This window comes from Marmota flaviventris, chromosome 8 (genome assembly GCF_047511675.1).
Source record: "Marmota flaviventris isolate mMarFla1 chromosome 8, mMarFla1.hap1, whole genome shotgun sequence".
Taxonomy (NCBI): Eukaryota; Metazoa; Chordata; class Mammalia; order Rodentia; family Sciuridae; genus Marmota; species Marmota flaviventris.
The window spans coordinates 53,598,609-53,621,155 of NC_092505.1; the positions used below are offsets into that span (position 1 = coordinate 53,598,609).

The 22,547-nt window shown below is 34.3% G+C and overlaps 1 protein-coding gene across 8 annotated transcripts in view; it reads left to right on the forward strand.

Moving 5' to 3' along the window:
• Lmln (leishmanolysin like peptidase) overlaps positions 1–22,547 on the forward strand; it is a 72,423-nt gene that overhangs the window by 4,292 nt on the left and 45,584 nt on the right. For all 8 annotated transcript variants that reach the window (XR_011708341.1, XR_011708339.1, XR_011708340.1 and 5 more), the window contains exons 2-8: positions 6,355–6,452; positions 7,247–7,277; positions 8,690–8,772; positions 9,293–9,410; positions 13,385–13,563; positions 17,890–17,995; positions 21,614–21,708. Coding sequence is in view for 4 of the 8 variants with exons in the window: in XM_027936187.2 (XP_027791988.2) it covers positions 6,355–6,452; positions 7,247–7,277; positions 8,690–8,772; positions 9,293–9,410; positions 13,385–13,563; positions 17,890–17,995; positions 21,614–21,708 (710 nt within the window). In the remaining 4 variants the exon portion in view is untranslated. The remainder of the gene's footprint in view (positions 1–6,354; positions 6,453–7,246; positions 7,278–8,689; positions 8,773–9,292; positions 9,411–13,384; positions 13,564–17,889; positions 17,996–21,613; positions 21,709–22,547) is intronic.

The window sequence follows — 22,547 nt, forward strand, 5'->3', positions numbered from 1 at the left end:
CCCTGGGTTCACACACAGACACACACATACCAAATTAAGAAATTTCTATGTACATCTTTAATTCCTTCCCACAGATTTTGACACTTTGTATTTTAATTATAATTGTATTTTAATTATCATTTATTTAAATGTTTATTTCCCTTGGCAATTTCTTTTTTGATCATGAATTATTATAATTGTTTAAAATGTATAATTTATAAATATTCAGTTCTTATTGTTAATGGTTTCTAATTTAAGTGTATAATAGCCTCTGTAAGATATCAGTTATGAAATATGAGATTATTTTAGTCATAGCTTAAACTATGTTGTAGCCTTTTTTTTTTTTCCATGTATAAAGAATATATGTTGTGCTGGACATGGTGGCCCATGCCTGTAATCCTACCAATTCGGGAAGCTGATTCAAGAGGATCGCAAGTTCAAAGCCAGCCTCAGCAAGAGAGAGGCACGAAGCAACTCAGTGAGACCCTATCTCTAAATAAAATATAAAATAGGGCTGGAAATGTGGCTCAGTGGTCGAGTACCCCTGAGCTCAATCCTCAGTACCCATCCCCCATTTTTTTTTAAAGGGTTGGAGCTGTGGCTCATTGGTTGAGTGCCCTTTAGCTAAATCCCTGGTACCAAAAAAAAAAAGAATATATGTTGTATGGTTATTGAGTGGATTTCATTACCTGTCAATAAGGTAAGGCGATAGTATACTTCATATTTCCTATATTCTTAAAATTTTAGTCTAATTGTTAAGATTTTAATCTTTAAGATTATAGATTTGTTTCTTTCTTTAGTTCTGTCAGTTTTGCTTCATAATTTTTTAATCTCCTTTAATTACATGCATTCACATTTATAATTTTTTATGTCTTTTGATGTGGCCCTTTATCATTTTATCTGATATTAACTATACCCATTTCAGCTTGTTTATGATTAAAGTTGACTGATATATCTTTCCATCCTTTTGCATTTATTTTTGCATTTATTTGTGTATGTGTGTGCTTATGCATTTTAAGTAATATTTTTGTCTTTTTTTTTGTGTGTATGATACTAGGGATTAAACCCAGAGCATTCTATCCCTGAGCTACTTCCCTAGTCCTTTTTCATTTTTTATTTTGACATAATATCTCGCTGAGTTTCCAAGGCTGGCCTCAAACTTGACATATTCTTGTCTCTTCTTTTTCTTCTTCTTCCTCTTCCTCTTCAGTACTAGCAATTGAACCTTGTGGCATTTAACTACTAAGCCACATCCCCAGCCCTTTTTAATTTTGGTTTTGAGATAGGGTTTTATTAAGTTGCTTAGAGCCTCACTACTGGCTTTGAATTTGTGATTCTTCTGCCTCAGTCTCCTGAGTCTCTTGGATTACAGGCCTGTGCCACCATGCCTGGCTTAATCCCTAATCTTTCTGATATTATTGTAACTATATATATATTATAAATATCATTTTAAAAAATTTTAATATTCATTTTTTAGTTTTAACTGGACACAATCTCTTTATTTTATTTATTTATTTTTATGTTATTACAGATTTTTTTTATGTTGTTGTAACTACATGATTACAACTTTATATTTTTTCCTTTAAATATTTTTATACCTGTAAAGAATTGAAAATATAAGAAATATGTGTATAATTGCATTGAGGTTCCTAAGACCACTGCAGATTTGGTGATGTGCTCACTGGACTCAGCATAAAATCATGTTCACATTTAAGATTTATTTCAGTGAAAGAATGTAAAGCAAAATCAGCCAAGCATAAAGGATTATGATTCAAAGACTGGAGTAAACCAGCAAAGAGTTTTAAAGTCCTCTCCAAGTAGGTTCACATAGTCTGTGCTTAATTCTTTCAGCAGTGAATTCTATCATTATGCACAAAGTGCTCACTACCAGTAAAGTTCATCTGAGCCTTGGGGTCCAGGGATTTTATTGGAGGTTGGTTATGTAGGGATGATTATGTAGAGATTATTTCAGCCACCGAAATTTCAGACTCCTGGAAATGAGGAATTGTTCACCACTTTTGTGTACAAGCACTTTAATTAGAGAGAACCACCCTTATCATTTAAGGAAGTTTTAGATCAGCATAGAGAACTGCTTGCCATTCAAGTTCCCAGATGCTAGTGGAAGGTCAATTTTGCAAGCAGGCCTTTATAAAGAACAGTCTCATTTCTGCTATTAACTCTTCTGCTTAGTAGTCTTTTATGTCTCTTGTATATTTAACATTTCCAGTGGCCTTATTCCTTCCTCCAGAACATGTTAACATCTACTATCATTTCCATTAACAAATACTGTGAAGAACTTCCTTTAATGTTTTCTGTAATATATGTCTGCTGGTGATGAATTTTCTATTTGCATTTTTCTGAATTGTCTGAATTCCCCTTCACTTTTTTTTTTTTTTTAATTTGGGGTCTTGCTATGTTGTGATGGTAGGCCTCAAATTTGCATTCCTTTTCCTTTTAATCTCCTGAGTAGCTGGGATTATAGGTATATCCCTCAATGACTAGCTTTCTTTTCGTTTTTGCTGTTTCATTGGCTATAGATTTATATGTTCAATCTGTCCTTTAGCCCTTTAACAATTGTTTCATTGTCTTCTCGTCTCCATTGTTCTTGACAATAAGTCAATACCATTTGTATTTCTCTTCCCCTCCTGTAGAGAATGTGTTGTTTTTCTCTCATTGCTTTCAAAACTTTTTCTAACTTTCCAGTGCTGTAGTCTCTGAACACTTTGCTCTAAGTCTAACACACAAGCCAGTAAAGCTCTGCCTTTTTTGCCACTCCAAGAGACACAGAATGTGAAGTGCTTTCCGACAAATCTCAGAGATATTATTTCTGTATTCCAAGGGTGGATTTTTCTAAGTTATGTCTGGTTTTTAGTTGTTTGTTTGGGTTTTGGTTATTTTTGTTTGTTTCAGTACTTTCAAATAGTATTTTTTAAAAATATTTTGTCCCTATTTTATAATGTGTTCTCTGCAGGAAGATGATGTTAAGCTACCATTCCATTTCTGGAAGCCAGCGGTTCTTAATGTCTACTTCTACAGATTACTGCAGTGCTTCATATCTCTGATTTTGTACTTTTCATGTTGTCTGTTGCATTTAAATTTAGAGATATTAATTCTTTCAGATTTTTTCTCAAATATCACCTCCCTGGAGCATCTCCTTATTGTGTTTCTTTAACTTAAGTACCCTCCTTCTGTGATCTTTATTTATTTTATTATAATAATTATTGGATTTATTTGCCCTTCATTACCTTTAGGTCAAGGATTGTACAGTTTATATTTGAATCCAAGTGCCTATAACAATGCTTTGCATATGAAAGCATTTAATATGTTTTTTTAAAAAATATTTTTAGTTGTAGATGGACCTGATACCTTTATTTTACTTATTTTTATGTGATGCCGAGGATCAAACCCAGTGCCTCACATGTGCTAGGCAAGCACTCTAACACTGAACTACAGCCGCAGCCCATAAATATATGTTTCAATTAATTAATGTAGGCTGTAGCTGTAGCCCAGTAGTAGAGGACCTTTCTAGCATGCATAAAACCCTGGGTTCCATTCACAGCACCCAAAAATAAATAAATAAATTTGTTAATTTTGGCTCCTTGTTTAATTTTTTGAGTCTTAAGTCATCTTTCATTTTTAATATATTATGGATGCAAAAGAGTTTTTTTATTGTTGTTTGTGTTGTGGTACTAGGAATGGAACCTATGGCCTCACACATTCTAGGAGTACAGTACCCCTGAGCTACATACCTAGCCCCCTTTTTTTTTTTTTTTTTAATATTTTTATTTTTTAGTTTTCCGTGGACACAACATCTTTGTTTGTATGTGGTACTGAGGATCGAACCCGGGCCGCACGCATGCCAGGCGAGCGCGCTACCACTTGAGCCACATCCCCAGCCCCCACCTAGCCCTTTTTAAAGAATTTTATTTCAAGACAGGTCTTGCCAAGTTACCCAGGCTGGCCTGGAACTTGCAGTCCTCCTACCTTAGCCTCTTTAGTAACTGGGATTATAGGCATGCACCACCACATTCAGCTAAAAGAAATATTTTAATGATTTTATACTATTTTATCAATTTTTCACATTAATTTCATTAGTGTTATTGGTTTATAGTTTAACTCATTCTGAAGAAGGAATATTATGTTCCATTTTCTTTGTGTTTTTAGTTTTTGAAGGTTGACTGAATATGTTTGTGTTTTGGGCACTATGGATCGATTGTACAGTAGTTTAGAAAAGTATACAGTTAATTATAAAATCTAATGATGTTCTATGAAAGTGATACTGTTGAAGTTAAAGGAAGATGAGATCATTTCTTTTTTTTTTTTAATTTATTTTTTAGTTGTAGTTGGACACAATACCTTTATTGTACTTACTTATTTTTATGTGGTGCTGAGGATCGAACCCAGGGCCTTGATCATGCTAGGTTGAGCTCTACCACTTAGCCACAACCCCAGCCCGAAGGTGAGATCATTTCTATCAGAGAGGATTTGAGGAATGTTTCAGGGATTTCATGCTACAATCTTCTTGCTGGAGGAGGAGGGTTCTAATTTACGGAAGAGGAGGAAAGACCATTCCAAGGAGGGAAAAGCATAAGCAAGCATGAGAAACAGCAGTGCAAATGAGGAGGCAAGGAATCACAATTTGTGTTCAGAAACCAAATAGTTTAGTTTCTCCAGACATAAGTAGTGAAAAGAAAGGTGGAAGAAATAGTCTTAATGAAAATATAATAGTGAATATTTTTTGAGCATTTATTTTATGTCAGTTATATTTATGTGTATTATCTTATACTGTTTACACACAAGAAATTTGATCACAGAAAAGTTGGGTAACTTGCCTAAGATCACAGAGTTTAGTACATAGTGGAGCCAAGAATGAAGCCCCAGAAATTTTCTTTTTTTTTTTTTAAAGAGGAGAGAGAGAGAGAGAGAGAGAGAGAATTTTTTAATATTTATTTTTTAGTTCTCGGCGGACACAACATCTTTGTTTGTATGTGGTGCTGAGGATCGAACCCAGGCCGCACGCATGCCAGGCGAGCGCGCTACCGCTTGAGCCACATCCCCAGCCCCAAGCCCCAGAAATTTAATTCTAGACTCTGGATCTTTAACCACTGGCTTCTAGAGAGCTTTGATATATCAATATAAGGATTTTAGCCTGTAGGTTTCTTAAAATCCAGTTGGAAATACCATATTCCTTTGCTGTGCTTAGACATTTCTGATGGCTTTTTACTAGGCCATAAAACAGTCTGGGCTGGGGCCATCCCTCAGTGCTGCACCACTTGCCTAGCATTTGCAAGCTCCTGGGATCATCCCTAGCACTGAAGGAAAAAAACAGTTTGTTATCTGGAGATGTGGGTTGGAATGGAATGAAAGGGAGAAGAGCCTGGGGGCAAGGTATCAGGCCAGTAGTGCAGGCAATAAGGATACCTATGAGTTGTTATATATTATTGGATCAAAGGCGTATAGTAGAGCTGTTTCCTATGAAACATAAAATTCCATTGTCTTTTGTATAAAACTTTATAAACAATATGTGATTGTTCATCCTTAGAGTTAAAAGAATGGAGTAGCATACAGCTTACTTTTAGTTTAACTAACACATTTTTTTTCTGTATTTTAAAAATTTCATTAAGTTATTTATTTATTTATTCTTTGGTGCCAGGGATTGTACCCAGGGTTGCTTAACCACTGAACCACATCCCAAGCCCTTTTTTAAAAATTTCTGATTTTTTTATTTTATGAGACAGGGTCTTGCTAACTTGCTTTGTGTTTCACTACGTTTCTGAGGCTGGTCTTGAATTTGCAATCCTCCTGCCTCAGCCTCCTGAGTCACTGGGATCACAGGCATTTACCACTATGTCTGGCTAAGAGTTGCATCAAGTTTTGATACTGCTGAGACCTTTCTTCTCTTATTCCTCCCTTTAAGAAATTATGAAATGAGAAAAAATTCCAAGTGAAACACTTGGAAGTTTTTATCCTCTTTTTAGAGTAATTTAAGATGCTTTTAGTGTCTTCCTATCATTTTCTGAACACACAAAATTCCAGTAAGAAATATAGTAGGAAACTAGATAAGCAGCAGAGAAACCCAGACCTTTTTGGCAGCTGGCATTACCATAACAATTTATTCATGTGATGGAAGTTCATAGTATTCTTCCAGATGATAGAAGTTGCTTGGGAGATATTTGAGGTTATGAATCCCAAAATCATGGAGTGTGAGCTAAGGGACTTTTTTACTAAGTATAAATTTGAAGTTTGGTTATTGATTTTTAAGTTTGGATCTCAGCTAATAAAATAGTATATTTTATTATATATAAATTCTACCTCAATAAAGAAAAATATGTACATCTTCTAAAAATTGTTTTTCAAAACTATTTCTTTTTCTAGGTCATAAATAAGGTTCATCTTAAGACAAATCATGTTGTAAAGAGAGATGTTGATGAACACTTAAGAATTAAGACTATCTATGATAAAAGTATTGAAGAGTAAGTACACTAGTATTTTGTCATCTTTTTATTGTTAATCTAAATATTAAAGATATTTTCTTCTGTTGCCTGAAGTAATAAAGTCCATAGCTCAAACTTTAAAAAACACTAGTGTAGTTTTAAGATGGAATTAAGGAGGGGCTGGGGTTGTGGTTCAGTATTAGAGCATTTGCCTAGGATGTGTGAAGCACTGGGTTCAGCACCGCATAAAAATAAATAAATAAAATAAAGGTGTTTAATCCATCTATAACTAAATATATATATGTGTATTTATAAAAAATGGAATTAAGCAGAAGATGTTTTTAGCTGAAAAGCCAAAGACCATAGGAAATGATTAAATTAACCTTAATCAGAACAAATATGAATCTTCCTGGATGTTATCAATAATAGATCTGGAAGACTTTTGCCAATAAGTAATTGGAGAAAATACTAACATAAACTATAATAAGAAAGTTTGCCAAATTATTAAACAAACAGATTTTATGTAGTCTAAGAGGTATCAGAAAACAGATGAATTATGAGTCTACAGTAGTTTATGAAGAACTATTAGAAGTAGTTTGTCTTTCCCTATCCTTAACATTCTCAGATGAATGAGATAACATGTGATCATACTTAGCCCTGTGGTTTGGCACAGAATGATCCTCAAATACTCACTGTGGTAAATGGGAGATTTTTGGAGACAAATACTGTTTCCACACAGCGTTCCTTGGGGCTCTTGACAGATGGAATCTGAACAAATGAGAGTGCTTTGCCTCAAGAGTGGGAGTTCTTATGTTTTATGTCATTATTTTCAGGTTGCTCCCTGAGAAAAGATACCTTGTAAAGGTATGTAATAAATACTTATGAATTAGGACATTTAAAATTATATGTGTGTGTATATGTATATATATATGTGTGTGTGTGTGTGTATATATATATGTGTGTGTATATATATATGTGTGTGTGTATATATATATATATATATATATATATTTTTTTTTTTTTTCCCCCCCAGTCCTGGGAATTGAACTCGGGGGGCAAGCTACAACTGAACTATACCCCACCCCTTTTTATTTTTTTGAGACAAGGTACTGCCAAGTTGCTGCTGACTTCCAATTTGCAGTCCTCCTGCCCCACTCTCCCATAAAATATATAAATTCTACTTTAATCAAGAAAAAAAAAAAGGTCTGGGGTTGTGGCTCAGGTAGAGCGCTTGCCTAGCATGCATAAGGAACCGGTTTCAATCCTCAGTACCACATAAAAATTAAAATAAAGATATTGTGTCCACCTAAAACTAAAAAATAAAAATTTTTTAAAAACCCAGGACTTTTATGAATGATTAAATAAAAGATGTTGGTAGTGAATATATTTATCATTTTACCAAGTAGTTTTTGTTACACCCTCAATGAGATTTTGTCAGTATTTGGCATGAAATCAGTTGCCTTATTTTATAATTGATATTAAATCAGTCTTCTCCTTTTGTACTTCTTGCTCAAGTTTTTGGGAACGAGGCATGCTGGGGTAGGGTGAAAACGACAACTTTTGAAAAACGTTGAATACACCTTTCTCTTTGTGGGAATGTTCATTCTTTTTTTTTTTTTAATATTTAGTTTTCGGTGGACACAACATCTTTATTTTATTTTTATGTGGTGCTGAGGATCGAACCCAGCACCCTGCACATGCCAGGCCAGCGTGCTACCGCTTGAGCCACATTCTCAGCCCCTGGGAATGTTCATTCTTCTGAAGATTAATTGACCTGATAGTGTGATATGCCAAAGTTGTTTATAAAGATGCAAACTTCATCAGATTTTTAACTGATGTGAAAGTCATACACACATACACACATTAAACCAATTCACTATAGGATAGAGAAATTGGTGAGTTTAAACCTAAGATTTTTTTTTAACATAATCTGCCCCTGAGAGAGTCTAAATCAGTCTTAAACTTGAAGTTATCTGGATTAATAATTAAGATTTATATTTTCTAATTTTTTATTTAAATGGAAGTAGGGAAAGAAGTTTCTGCCTAGTTCTCTTTTCCCAAATTCAACTAGAGAACAAGGAAATTTCTTTCCACCTAGGTTCACTCTTTGCTTACGCACTGCCACACAACCTTGGACTAGTATCTGTATTCCAGAATTGTAAGGTTTTTCTTTCTTGTCCTCTCAGTCATTAATATACTGTGCTTACTTATTTAACTATAATTTATCCCTTGACTATAATTCTGATTGTTTTTTTTTCCTTCTACCTATTATTTAGAACAAACTTTTCCCACAAGCTATTTCTTATTTAGAGAAGACTTTTCAGGTTCGTAGACCTGCTGGCACTATCTTACTTAGCAGGTAGGTAACATTAAACACTGGTTGTTTTCTTCATTCATTTAGTACTCTGCACTCCTCATTCTACCAGCATGGCAATGTATAAGATTTATACTAGAATATTTTATTATATTGTTCTTACAGACCAAACTGCAACATATATAAAAAGAATGAAAAAGCCCCTGCTGGATAATTATTCTTTCCCTAATTTTCCATAATGATAGTCTACAGAATCTTCTCCAAGGGTGGTATGGTCCTCTGTTCCCCAAACCCCCTTCATCTCTCCTTCACATGGCCACAGTATTAAATTCATGAAAGTATTTAGGTACTTGAAAACCTAGATCAGGGGGATTCCCCACAGAACTAGAATTCCTTATTAGCCTATTTTTGTAACTTAAACAGTAACCTAATAAGGTTACTAGTGAAGTAACATAGCACTTACTAGTTTATTGCATTGTTTTTAACTGCTGTGAACTATTCTTTCTTACTTTTATTATTTTTTTTTTTTTTTGTATTTAAACTTTCATATATAAATGTACCAAAGACAATGTGCAACAAACCAATACCTACGGAAAGAAAATGATCCTCATAGATACTGTACTGGTGAATGTGCACCACATACAAAGTGTGGACCAGTTATTGTGCCTGAGGAACATCTCCAGGTAATTCACCCTGCTTTTAGCAATGTTTTTTCTCTGTAGTCTAACCATGGGAGCACATTTGAATCTTTTCAGTGGGAAATTTTTATAGATTCAAATATAGAGCTTTAGTAAGTTTATTTTTCTACCAAAAGTATAATAGTTAGATATGCTGATTCTGTTTTTTCATTGCTTTTCAAGTGCATTTAATGACATTTACTTTCATTTGTTTTCTTCCCCATTTGTCTCTGAAGTGCTGAATCAGTTTAGCTTAGAACTTTATCCTTATTTTCCAGAACACCTTTGAGCACTTATATACTTACCTCAGTTTTTTTTTATTGTACTGAACATTGAACCCAAGGGTGCTCAACCACTAGCCAGTTGCTTATTGCCTTGCTAAGTTGCTGAGGCTGGCTTTGAATTCACAATCCTCCTGCCTCAGCCTCCTCAGCCACTGGGATTACAGGTGTGTGCCCCCGCGTCTGGCTTACCTTAGTTTTTTTAAAAGGGCAATTTGATATCCCTTAAGATGTGCTTCAACCCAACTTACACATTTATTCCAAAAGTACTAATAACTATGTGGGCACAATGGCACATACCTGTAGTCCCAGCTGAGGCAGGAGGATTGCTTGAGATTATGAATTTGAGACCAGCTGGAGCAACACAGTGAGACACTGTCTCAAGGGGAAAAAAAAAAAAAAAAGTATTAACTATCTTCTGTGTGTTCAAGGGTGTTCTTTGTAAAACTATATACATATGTAGGCTATTAAATTATGTTATAACCATATAATGGAATACTATGCAGTTGTTTTAGAACAAAGTAGATCTCAATGTACTAACTTGAAAAGATATTTAAGCTCTTAAATGAAAAAAAATTATCAATGTGTTTTATTGAAAAGTACAGATATACATAAGTTAAAAATTATGAAATAGTCTAGAGGAATGTGTATGTTAAAAAATCTGTACAAAAATCAAAATGTTAGTGGTTTCCTTTAAGAACTAATGGTAACTACACAGCTTTAGTAACAAAAACTACATGGTACAGCATAAAAACAGACATGAAGACCAGTAGAAGAGAGCAGAAGACACACAGGCAACCCACACAGAAGCAGCCACAGTCATCTCATCTTTGACAAAGATGCCAAAAACATAAGGTAGAGAAAAGATAGCCTTTTTAAACAAATTGTGCCAGGAGAACTGAGTAGCCATTTATAGAATGAAATTAGACCCCTATCTCTTACCCTGCTCAAAATGGATGAAAGACCTAGGAATTAGACCAGATAACTTAGAAAAACAGGGTCAACACTCCAACAAATAGGCTCAAGCACTGATTTTCTTTTTTTTTTTTTTTTTTTTAAATATTTATTTATTTATTTTTTAGTTTTTGGCAGACACAACATCTTTGTTTGTATGTGGTGCTGAGGATCGAACCCGGGCCGCACGCATGCCAGGCGAGCGCACTACCGCTTGAGCCACATCCCCAGCCCTGATTTTCTTAATAAGATTTCTGAAGCACAAGAATTTAAACAAAAAGGCCGGGTGCAGAGGCACATGCCTATGTAGTCCCAGCGGCTTGGTAGGCTGAGACAGGAGAATTGCAAGTTCAAAGGCAGCCTCAGCAACAGGCAAGGCACTAAGCAACTCAGTGAGACCTTGTCTCTAAATAAAAAAATACAAAATAGACCTGGACATGTGGCTCAGTAGTCAAGTGCCCCTGAGTTCAATCCCTGGTATAAAAAAATACAAAAAGAATTAAAACAAAGAATAAGTGGAATGGCATCAAATTTAAGTTTCTGCACATCAAAGGAAACAATTAAGAGCCTACAGAATGGGAGTTTGCTAGTTACTCTCTGAGCAGAGGATATCCCAGAGTATATGAAGAATTCAAAAAACTTAAAATACCAAGAGCACAAATAACTTAGTCAATAAGTGGGCAAAAGAACAAAACAGACATTCTCAAAAGAAGTAAGCCAGGGACTGGGGTTGTGGCTCAGTGGTAGAGCGCTTGCCTGGCATGTGTGAGGCCCTGGGTTCGATCCTTAGCACCACATATAAATAAAGAAATAAAGTAAAAAATGGCAACTAAAAAAAATATATTAAAAAAAAAAGAAGTAAGCCAAATGGCCAAAATATATGAAAAATGTTTGACATTTTTAGCATTCAGGGAAATAAAAATCAAAACTACACTGAAATTTCATCCCATCCCAATTAGAATGGCAACCCTCAAGAATGTAAATAACAAAAAACACTGGAGAGGATGTGGGAAGAAAGGAACACATAAATTGTTGGTGAGACGGTAAATTAGTATGACCATTGTGGAAGTCAGTAGAGCAATTTCTCAGGAGACTAGGTAAGGAACCAATATATGACCCAGCTATTCAAGACTTATCCAAAATAACTGGAATCAGTATACCATAACAATACATAATGTGTATAGCAGTGTAATTCACAAGAGCCTAGTTAGGGAACTAGCATAGATGTCATCAACACATGAACAGTTAAAGAAAATGTATCTATTCACAATGGAGTTCTATTCAGCCTTAAAAAAGAATAAAATTGTGTCTTTTGGTGATAAATCAATAGATCTGGAGAATATCACACTAAATAAATTTGTATAAGCCAGACTCAGAAAGCCAAGAGTCAAATGTTTTATAAGCTGAAGCTACAGAGAAATAAAGGGAATCTCGTGAAAATAGAAGGGATATCAGTAGTGTAGAGCTAGGGGATCTGAGGGGAAGGGAAAAGAGGAAGAACTGGCAAATTAGGCTATATGCATGTATGAATATGTCACAGTAAATCCCATTTTATGTATAATTGTAATACACCAATGAAAAAAGTATGTGTATTTGTTTATATTGTAAATAAATAGAAGGTAGACCATATATTTTAGATTAGATTCCTTTGGAATTTTTTCTTAAGGTATTTGAAGCGAAGTGAAGGCACCTGTACAATTGTACAGGTTGGCATCTACAATTTGCTTACTCAGTTTTACTTAACTGTTTCAAATTTCTTGAGTGCACAAGGAGCTTTAGGGACATGTTTAAAATTTTAAACAGATTGTCGATTGTATCCCTATCTCTTTTGCCAAGGCATTTCCTAGATATTTTGAGACTGATTTCATTATCTTTTTTTTCTAAGAGTTTGTTCATTGCTTTTAATTTTCTTGGTTCTTCCAAGTTCTACTTCCTACTTCTTGAAAGTTCTGATTTTGTTTAATTAAGTAGATATTCATGAGAAAGAAGCTTAAAAATGTAAACTTTTTGTAATACCAGCTACTAATAGGTTAAAATAATTGAATTTTAAAATTATAAAGATATGTTATTGAAGCAAGGGTAAATAACATATACTTTCTATTAAGTGAAATGGGAGTGCCTGGGTCTTTTGTTTTTGTTTTTTCTTCTTTCTGTAAGCATAGCTTAACCTAAAAAAATTACTGATTTTTTTCTAATTGTAATTTGAAGAGTCAAAGTAAGATTTGCCTAGAAAATACTAGAAACAAGTCTCTTACTACTGAGAGGGGTGAAAAAAGAAAACTAGAAACAAGGGTAATAATCATGGATGACTTTAATATTTTCTTTATATGGTTTTATATTATCAAATTTTTTAAATAAGATACATGGATTTCTTTACAATAGGAAATATATTTCCATTAACTAAAAAGTTTTTTATTAATTAATTTTGAAATAACTATAGCCTCAAAGAAAGTTGTAAAAATTGTGTATAGGACATTGTTCAGTGGTAGAGCATTTAGCATGATGAGACTCTGGGTTCAATCCCAATCACCCCCTCCCCCTCCAAAAAAAGTATATGGAAGTTTCATCACTAAGTTTTAGGGTTTTGAAACCTTTTTAATTTCTATCTTTTCTGCATATTAGTTTTTTGGCCTTTATAAAATAAATCATACCATATTTAGATATATACTGGATTCACTCTTAAGTTTGTCTCTTTAGCTAACCATGTCTCTGGTCTGATTTTTCTGTTCACCCCTACTGGTGCAGCAATGTAGGGTTTGCCGAGGGGGTAAGTGGCCCTGTGGAGCAGTGGGTATGCTGGATCAAGAGGGTGTCCGAGATGCAGACTTTGTCCTTTATGTTGGTGCTCTGGCCACTGAGAGATGCCGCCATGAAAACATTATCTCTTATGCAGCCTATTGTCAGCAGGAAGCAAAAATGGACAGGTAAAGGTTTCTTTGAGATTTATTTTATAAGATCTAATCAGGGAACTCTTAAACCATATTTTTATTGTTACCATTACAGGAATTTTACATTTGACAATTGCTTCTAGTAGTAAGAAATAACATGCTGCCTGAGTTTAAAGGGTGCCCCCTCTTCCTCTGTGGTAGGACTGTTATTCATATTGGTAATAGAAGTTTTCTGGTCAGAATGAAGAATAGTGAAAAACTCATTTGACTTTTTCTTCTCCACTCCTCTTTCATTCTGATCCTATCTTTTTTACCCATAAACTCCAAAGAAAAAGTGTACTGTTAAGAGAATTTTCTTTCCAGGTGAATACTTCTGTAAAGAAACAACTCAGATGTTAATTGAGAATAATTTAATTGTCGTATCATTTGTTACATATGCTGCACTTAGCCAAATAATCACTTAACAATTCAGAAACTTCTTTGTTTTTCACAAATGATTTTAAAAAAGTGTTCATGGTGAAGCAGCCTAGCCTTGAAATGAAAAGTTAGTATACATACAGAAGATTGCCTGTCATACACCAAGCAAATCAGTTAAAAAAAGCAGTAGAAACTGGACTGGATTTGTGGCTCAGTGGTAGAGCTCTTGCCTAGCAAGCATGAGTCACTGGGTTTGATCCTTAGCACCACATAAAAAAAAAAAAAAAAAAAAACTAGATAAACAAAGGTATTGTGTCCATCTACAACTAAAAACATTAAAAAAAAAAAAAAGCAGTAGAAACTGATGCATGTCTCAGAATTGACTATATAGACATTCTCAAATTTAAGAGAGGGTAATGTGTCTAATTCATGTGCATGTAAGGACCATTGCTGCGGTGCAAAACATCCATTTATTGACTCCAACATAAAGAGCCATTTTTTTTCTATTGGTGTAATTTACTTGAAGATAAATTAGAAAACTTAGTTGAATCATGTAAACAATACGAAGAAAATGCTGGTATATGCTTCAGAATTGTAGTGTCAATCTTTTTGATTTTTTTGGCACTGGGGATTAAACCCAGAGGTATTTTACCACTTACCACATCCCCTGTTAATTTTCTATTTTGAGACAGGGTCTTGCTAATTTGCTTAGAGCCTTGCTAAGTTGCCCAGTCTGGTTTTGAACTTGCCATCCTCTTGTCTCAGTCTCCAAAGTTACTAAGATTATAGATGTGTGCTGCTGTGCCCGGTTTGTATTGTCAATCTTAAAGGTACTTAAGGAAGTAAAAGTAAATGCATTATGAAAAGCAGTCTCTTAGTGTGATAAGATGTAATTGTTAACTGGTGAAATCAACTTAAATCTTTAGACTGAATGTTGAGAAAGCTAAGTATCAACTATTGAGTATGTTGCTGTAGAAGAAAGTACTGTTTTTGCAGATTATGTATATGCTAGTATTCTTTTTTCCTTGAGGAGATGCCTTTAAATTTATAATTTATAATTATGAATGATGTCTTAATAGCAATGAAATTTGCTAGTTAAAGTATTAAATGAATAAGTTACTTGATAAAATGAGATATTTAAGAAAAGTGGATATCTTTGAGAAGTATACTTTCCCAAAAGGAGTGCTGCAAAATCATGTTTTTATTTTTACTTTAACTAAGCTATTCGTATCAAATGCACACAAAATCTTATTTTGAACTTATTAGAAAGGGTCAAAATAAGATTGCAAAGGAGAGTACCTAATATGAGTCCATATTTGTTTAATAAAAATCTATGTATGTATTTGAATGTGCTAAGAAAAAAGTCAGAAATAGGATTACTAGTCATCCCAGTTTGTCTAGGACTGCCCTGGTAGTATCATTTGTTAACACTGAAAGTCTCACATTCCAGGAACCCCTCAGTCCTGGGCAAACCAGGATGACTAGTTACCGTAAAATGGATACACATAATATTGTTGATGGAATTTAGTAAGTGTAGGGTATAAAACAGGTAATATTCACTTTTTTCTTTGTACATTCCAATATTATGTTACGTTATAATATATACCTTTTGACAATGAGTTTTTATTACTTTTCTAAAAGACCCATTAAAATGAACCTTATGTATTAGAATAAGAAAGACATCCCTGGAGAAGTGAGAAGAAAGATATGAAATCCTGGATTGAGTCTAAATTAGTTAATCTCAGTTCAGCATCTCATAATGTGGAAAGTACCAAAAGTGTCTAGTTGTCTTCTGGTGAGAGAACCCAGCATAGGAGTCACACAAAGGAGAATCCCCTTAAGTGAGAAGTGTGTTTCATTGTCATTGTTATGTTTATTTATAGTTATATTTATTTACAGCACTTAATGTTTGGTTTGTTTGGTATGAATGAGTAGCTAAAAGAATAAATGTTCTTTGTACCATGACTATGAAACTACTCACATCTAGGGAAAGATTTTGTTTTTTTCTGAGAATAGTATTGATGTTTATAGAATGAGCAGTACAATGTCTCCAGTATTTCTTTTTTGAATCTTTTTGAAGGAATCTTCCTTCAAAACTGGTGTATTTCATGAATTCATTCCATTATTATTTGAATGTCTAATATATTGCCAGCAGACGAGGTGAACAAAATACACATGTGCACCCACCTCATGGAATTTACAGATTTCAGAAGAAGACAGGTATTGGTTTAAATTTTAATTGTAGATATGTGATTTAAAATATTATACTTTATAGAAAAATACTTTGTACAGGATGTTGTAAAGGGGAGTAAAAGGAGAAGATACATTTCATTCAGTTAAGCAAGGAAAGCCTCTTTGAATAAGTGAAATTTTAGCTTTGACCTGAGCATTGATAGGCTTTATCCAAGTAAAGAGGTTGGAGAAAAAAACTTATGTTAGGAAAAAGCATGTATACATTTTGCTGTCAGAGGTCACTTCAGTGGACACTGTGTTAGAAGAGGCAGACAGAACTATTACTTATTTTAAGTGCTGTGAGAGGTCCGTGAAGTAGCCACATGTGATGGCTCACTCCTGTAATCCCAGTGACTTGGGAGGCTGAGGCAGGAGAATTGCAAGCTTGAGGCCAGTCTCAGCAACTTAATGAGACCCTGTCTTAAAAAAAAAACAGGGCTGAGGATGTGGCTCAGTGGTAGAGCATCCCTAGGTGCAATCCTAGAGTGCAAAAAGCAAAAATAAAAAGGAAGTCCCTGAAGGCTTTTAAGCCTAGCAATGACATATTTTATATTTTAGAAGTCACCGTGCAATGTTTTGATAACTAATTTATCTTCGTACTTTTTCTAAGTCTGTTGCTATCAAGTATAAAGAAATGTACTGAATTTTTATTTAAATGAAGTGTATCTTCTTTATAAATAAGGAAATATAGTTGGTGAGGTTTGTAGTATTTCTGTGGTAAATGTTAGGGAAAAAAAATGTAGAACAATCTTCATGTTCCTTAGCATTGTCGGTTTACCACAGCTTTTGAAAGACAAGTAGGTACATGGTAGAAGTGATTTAATCACCCTGGGTCCTAGTATGGTACTGAATTCTCCAGTTCTAGGCACACAGAGAGATGTAGAATTCTGTAGATTCTACAGTGTGTACAACTTGAAAGAAGATGATGGGAAGGTAAAAGTATGTATGTGAATGTAGGCATTTTGGCAGCAGAAGAAAAGGAAAGATGGAAATTAAGAAAGGTTGAGTAATTTTCAGCAACCTGAATGGTTTATTGCCCCATTATATATCTGTTTTCCCTGTCTACTTAGTTGTCTCTATGCCTGAAAATATAGGGAATGCTAAAAATCAAATACTGGTTTTACAATAAAATAGTACTAGAATGTACGTTTTTTAGTTTATTCCTTTTTTGGTATTACATATTTTAATTTACACTAATATATAATTAACTGACCATATATCCTTTTATGGAAATAGATTTTCCTTTGTCATGCCATAGGAAAGCAAAGGGTACATGTCTTGAGAGTAAAAGATAGTGAAAGTTAGCCACAAAATTACATTGAAGGGCTGGGGTTGTAGCTCAGTGATAGAGCACTTACTTACACGTGTGAGGCACTGGTTTGATCCACAACACCATAAAAAATAAATAAATAAAATAAATATATTGTGTCCATCTAGGGGCTGGGGATATAGCTCAGTTGGTAGAATACTTGCATCACTTGCACAAGGCCCTAGGTTCAATCCCCAGCATCAAAACAAACAAACAAACAAAAAAAAGATATTGTATCCATCTATAACTAAAAATTTTTTTAAAAGATTTCAAAAAATTATATTGAATATTAAATAAAGGTTTTTCTGTCCTTGAGCAGTTTTTCATAGAGAATCATAGATTAGTAAATATAGTAATAAATATTGTTCTGGAATATAATAAAAATTCAATGTCTATTTTAACAGGCCAATAGCAGGATATGCTAACCTGTGTCCAAATATGATCTCTACCCAGCCTCAGGAGTTTATTGGGATGCTGTCCACAGTGAAACATGAGATTATTCATGCCCTGGTAAAGCTGTTACCTACTCTTCTTTCCTTCATGCTTTAATTTTCTGCTTATTGTGTTCTTATTTTGTTGCATATTTTAAAATTTAAGATTATGTGAATTCTTACATTTTTGTTCAGTAAAACCTGATTAATTAGGTCTCTGCTAATAAAGAATTTTTAATGATAGGATAATAAGTAGGTTGAATTTTTCTATCTAATATAATTAGATATTTGATCTATTCAGTAAATAGGACTTGGGGAGAATGATTAAGCTTCTTCTGAAAAGAATTTAGTAACTTAGAAAAATTACTTTCCTCTAGAATATTTGATATGCTGATACAGCTCTTAGGAAAGCTAATTTGTAAAAGCCCTCTTGGTCTAACATGGGCTTTTTTTCCTCTTTTTTATTTTGTGTATGTATGCATGTGTCTGATACTAAGAATTGAACCCAGGGGTACTCTATCAATGAGCTATATCCCCAGCCCTTTCTATTTTTTTTGTTTTGAGACAGGTTATTATTACCAAGTTGATGAGGCTGACATCAAACTTGTGATCTTCTTTTCTTAGCCTCCTGAGTTGCTGGGATTACAGGTGTATGCCATCACTCTGGGCCATTTGGGCTTTCTAAATATATATGTACTAACTGATTCAGAATTTCTGTATTCCTTTTCCCCAATTTGTCCAAAATATTAAATTTTACCATATGCCTATGGGATTTAAAGAAATTGCCTAAAACCCTAGGAAAAGTTCTCTGATACTATTTAAGTATGTTTAGGAAATGGAGGGGAACAAAATATACTTGTTAAGAGAGAAAGGGTCACACAGACATAGGTCTGAATTTTCTTAGCTGTATGATTAAAAAATTTTGGGGTTTGGTGCAAATTGGTTAGCCTTTGGTAGCCTCAGTTTCATTTATAAAATGAGGAAAATAATAGTACACACTACAATGAATTTTATTTCTTGAAAGTTAAACAAGATAGTACGTATAACTGGTGTAGCACCATCCTATATGTAGTAAGCTATAATAAAATTAGTGGCTATTATTTTTCTTATTTAGTGAGCTATCATGTATGACCTTGAAATATAAGTTTGTCTTTCAATTATCAAACATACTGATTGACAAAGTGAAACTCTAATGTAACTAGATTATAGTCATGTTCTTCACATAAGGAGATACTAAAATGAAATGTTTGTTTGGGCATGGTGGCACATATCTGTAATCTCAACTACTTGGGAAGCTGAGGCAGGGAGATCACAAGTTCAAGGCCAGCCTGGGCTACTTAGTGAGACCCTGTCACAAAAAAAAAAAAAAAAAAAAAAGTCTGGGTATGTAGCTCAGTGGAAAAGCACTGCTAGTTTCAGTCCCCAGTACCAAAAATAAAAAAGGGCTGGAATGTTCAAAAAAGTATAGCCTTTGTCTATCATATGCGAGGCCCTAGGTTTGATCCTTAGACCAAAAAAAAAAAAAAAAGAAGAAGAATGGAGCAAGAGGGGGAAGAGGAAGAAGAAACATGTAGAGATAAAAGAATAATCTGGACTCCATTACTCATTCTGGCAAACTTTGAATGACACAGAATCCACAATTATATCAGCAAAGAAGGTTGCCAAAGAAGTTAAGTAGGTGATCACTTACAATTGATAGCTATTAGGTTATGAACTAGATTATATTTTCTATTTATAAAACATGAAAGTAGCTTTGTTTTAGTTATTAGATTAGGAAAGAAAGCAAGAAAAAGAATCTCACTAATGAAATAGAAGATACCAAATGGCATTAATTTTTCCCCTTTTCTCACCTTGTTGATGGAAGAGGGGATGGAGAATGGGAATTTGAATATTTTATATTAGGTATTGATTATCTCATTAAGATTGAAGACTTTTTGTTGTTGGATATTGCTTGTGATATTGGGGATTGAACCTAGGGGTGCTCTATCTCTCAGCATTCTGCCCAGGCTTTTTTTTTGTGTGTGTGGTGCTGGAAATTGAACCTAGGGCCTTGTGCATATGAGGCAGGCAATCTACCAACAGAACTATATCCCCAGCCCCATCCCACCCCCTTTTTTTTTTTGAGTCAGGGTCTGGCTAGGTTGCCCAGGCTGGCCTTAGCCTTCCAAGACCCTGGGATTATAGGCATGTGCCATGATTCCTGGCCAGTTTAAGACTCTTTTTTCTCCCCCCTTTTGGTACCAGGGATTGAACCCAGGACGCTTAATCCCTGAGCCACATCCTCAGCCATTTTTATGTTTTATTTTGAGAAAAGGGTCTCACTAGGTGCTTAGCGCCTTGTTAAATTGCAGAGGCTGGATTTGAATTTGCCTTCCATCTGCCTTAGCCTCCTGAGCTGCAGGAATTACAGGCATGCAACATCACACCTGGCAGAATGACTTTTTCATAGAAGGTTTTCCTCTTAAAATCCTGAAATTTATAGGTCTAATACCCAGTATTACAAAAATCCTGAGATTTATGAATAAAAGATACTAAAAAGTCCATGAGAGTATATTGCTGTGACAGAGCCTTAGGCTGCTGGTACTTCTGATAGCCATGAAAATCCTTTAGTCTAGGTGCAGTGGTACATGCCTATAATCCCAGCAGCTCAGGAGGCTGAGGCAGGAGGATTCTGAGTTCAAAACTAACCTTAGCAACTTAGCGAGGTACTAAGCAACTCAGTAAGACCCTCTAGATAAAATATTTAGAAAGGGGTTGGGATGTGGCTCTGTGGTTAAACACCCCTGGGTTCAATCACTGGTACCAAAAAAAAAAAGAAAGAAAGAAAATCCTTTTAAAAAAATAGCAATGACTACTACCTTCTCAAAACTAGAGAAGAGCATATGTTTAACTAAGTAATGATTTCTTTCTCTGCATATTTGATCATATAGAAATGTACATTTTCATAGTAATTTTTAATTAAATTCATCTATTTTATTTTAACCAGTGTCAGGCTTGACCATACAATTCAGTGTACTGCTTTCATCATTTCATCTCTTGCCCAGCATTCAGAAATGATAGATGATAGGTTCTCAAACAAGGAAGAAGGCCAAAATAACTTTAAAAAGCAGACAAACAGCCAGGCATGATGGTGCACACCTGTGATCCTCGTGTTTCAGGAGGCTGAAACAGGAGGATCACAAGTTCAAAGCCTGTCTCAGCAACAGCGAAGTACTAAGCAACTCAGTGAGACCCTGTCTCTAAATAAAATACAAAAATGGACTTGGGATGTGACTCAGTGGTTAAGTACCCCTGAGTTCAATCCCCAGTCCCGGTACCAAAAAAAAAAAAAAAACCAGAGGAATTAAAGAACACAGAAAATGCTCTTTGGTTTGTGATTTAAAAGTGCTAATAGTGCCTAGATGAATTATAGCACAGTAATTGCTATTCATTGTATTTATACTGAAAGTAATTTTAAAATATATAACACATTTTGGAAAAACTTTTATTAAATATTTACTTTAAATAGTTAGAATTTAGAATTCATAAACATGGCCCACTTAATCATAGTTTAGTTGCAGCCTATGAGAAGTTCCTGCATTGGCCTGATGCTGTTATGTATTTATATCAGTGCTTTCTTTTGATAGCAGACATGTTATGATATCTGTAATCAGACTTGATATTTTCATGGTAAGACATTTCAAACTTTTTCTTATAGGGTTTCTCTGCTGGGCTCTTTGCATTCTACCATGATAAAGATGGAAATCCTCTAACTTCAAGGTTTGCAGATGGTCTCCCGCCTTTTAATTACAGGTATTTACTATTTTTATTTTCTTCTTTTAGAGGATGCTAAGACAAAAATCAGAATCATAGTATGTTGTTAGGTGTTAAATAACAGTGTCTTTATGGATAATCTAAGGAAACTAACTGTACATAGTAAAACAAGATAGGATCATTTAGCCTCATGACCTATTCAAAGAGCCAGGACTCTTTTACCAGGCTAGGCTCTTTTCACAATATTGTGCCTTATAGTACAGTCAGGCTGTGGTAAAATGTGGGTTGATTATATTTTGCCTTTTTAACAATTATTGCCTGTGCATGGCAATATTTACATGTTAATTGATATTTTATTTAGTTTAGCAGATTAGCGGTGATCCAGAGGTTCAGGGCCTAAAATATGCTGTAGTTAGAAAACTGAAAAGGTTTATCAAGGATTTTATAGTGGGATTGGAGGTTTAGATCAGGGATATAACATTTGCCTAGTATGTTCAAGGCTTTGGGTTTGATTTTAGCACTGGGGGGAAAAAAAAAGAATTTTATAGATAATATCAGTTTTAGAACTATAACTGTTTGCATGCATTTATATAAAAAATAAGTCTCTAAATTAAAAGCACATATCTATAAAAACACTTGTACAAAATATTCATCATGATTTTGTTATTAATAGTCAAACCATATAAATCACCAAAAATATAAAAGCTGCATCAGTAATAGAATAGGTAAATAAATTGTGATATATTCATATAACTAAAAACTACATAGCACTAAGAAAGAAAACACTATTGGCTGGGATTAGCTCAAAGGTAAAGTGGGTACATGTGGGGCTCTGGGGTCAATCCCCAGCACCAGAAAAAAAAAGAATATACTTATGC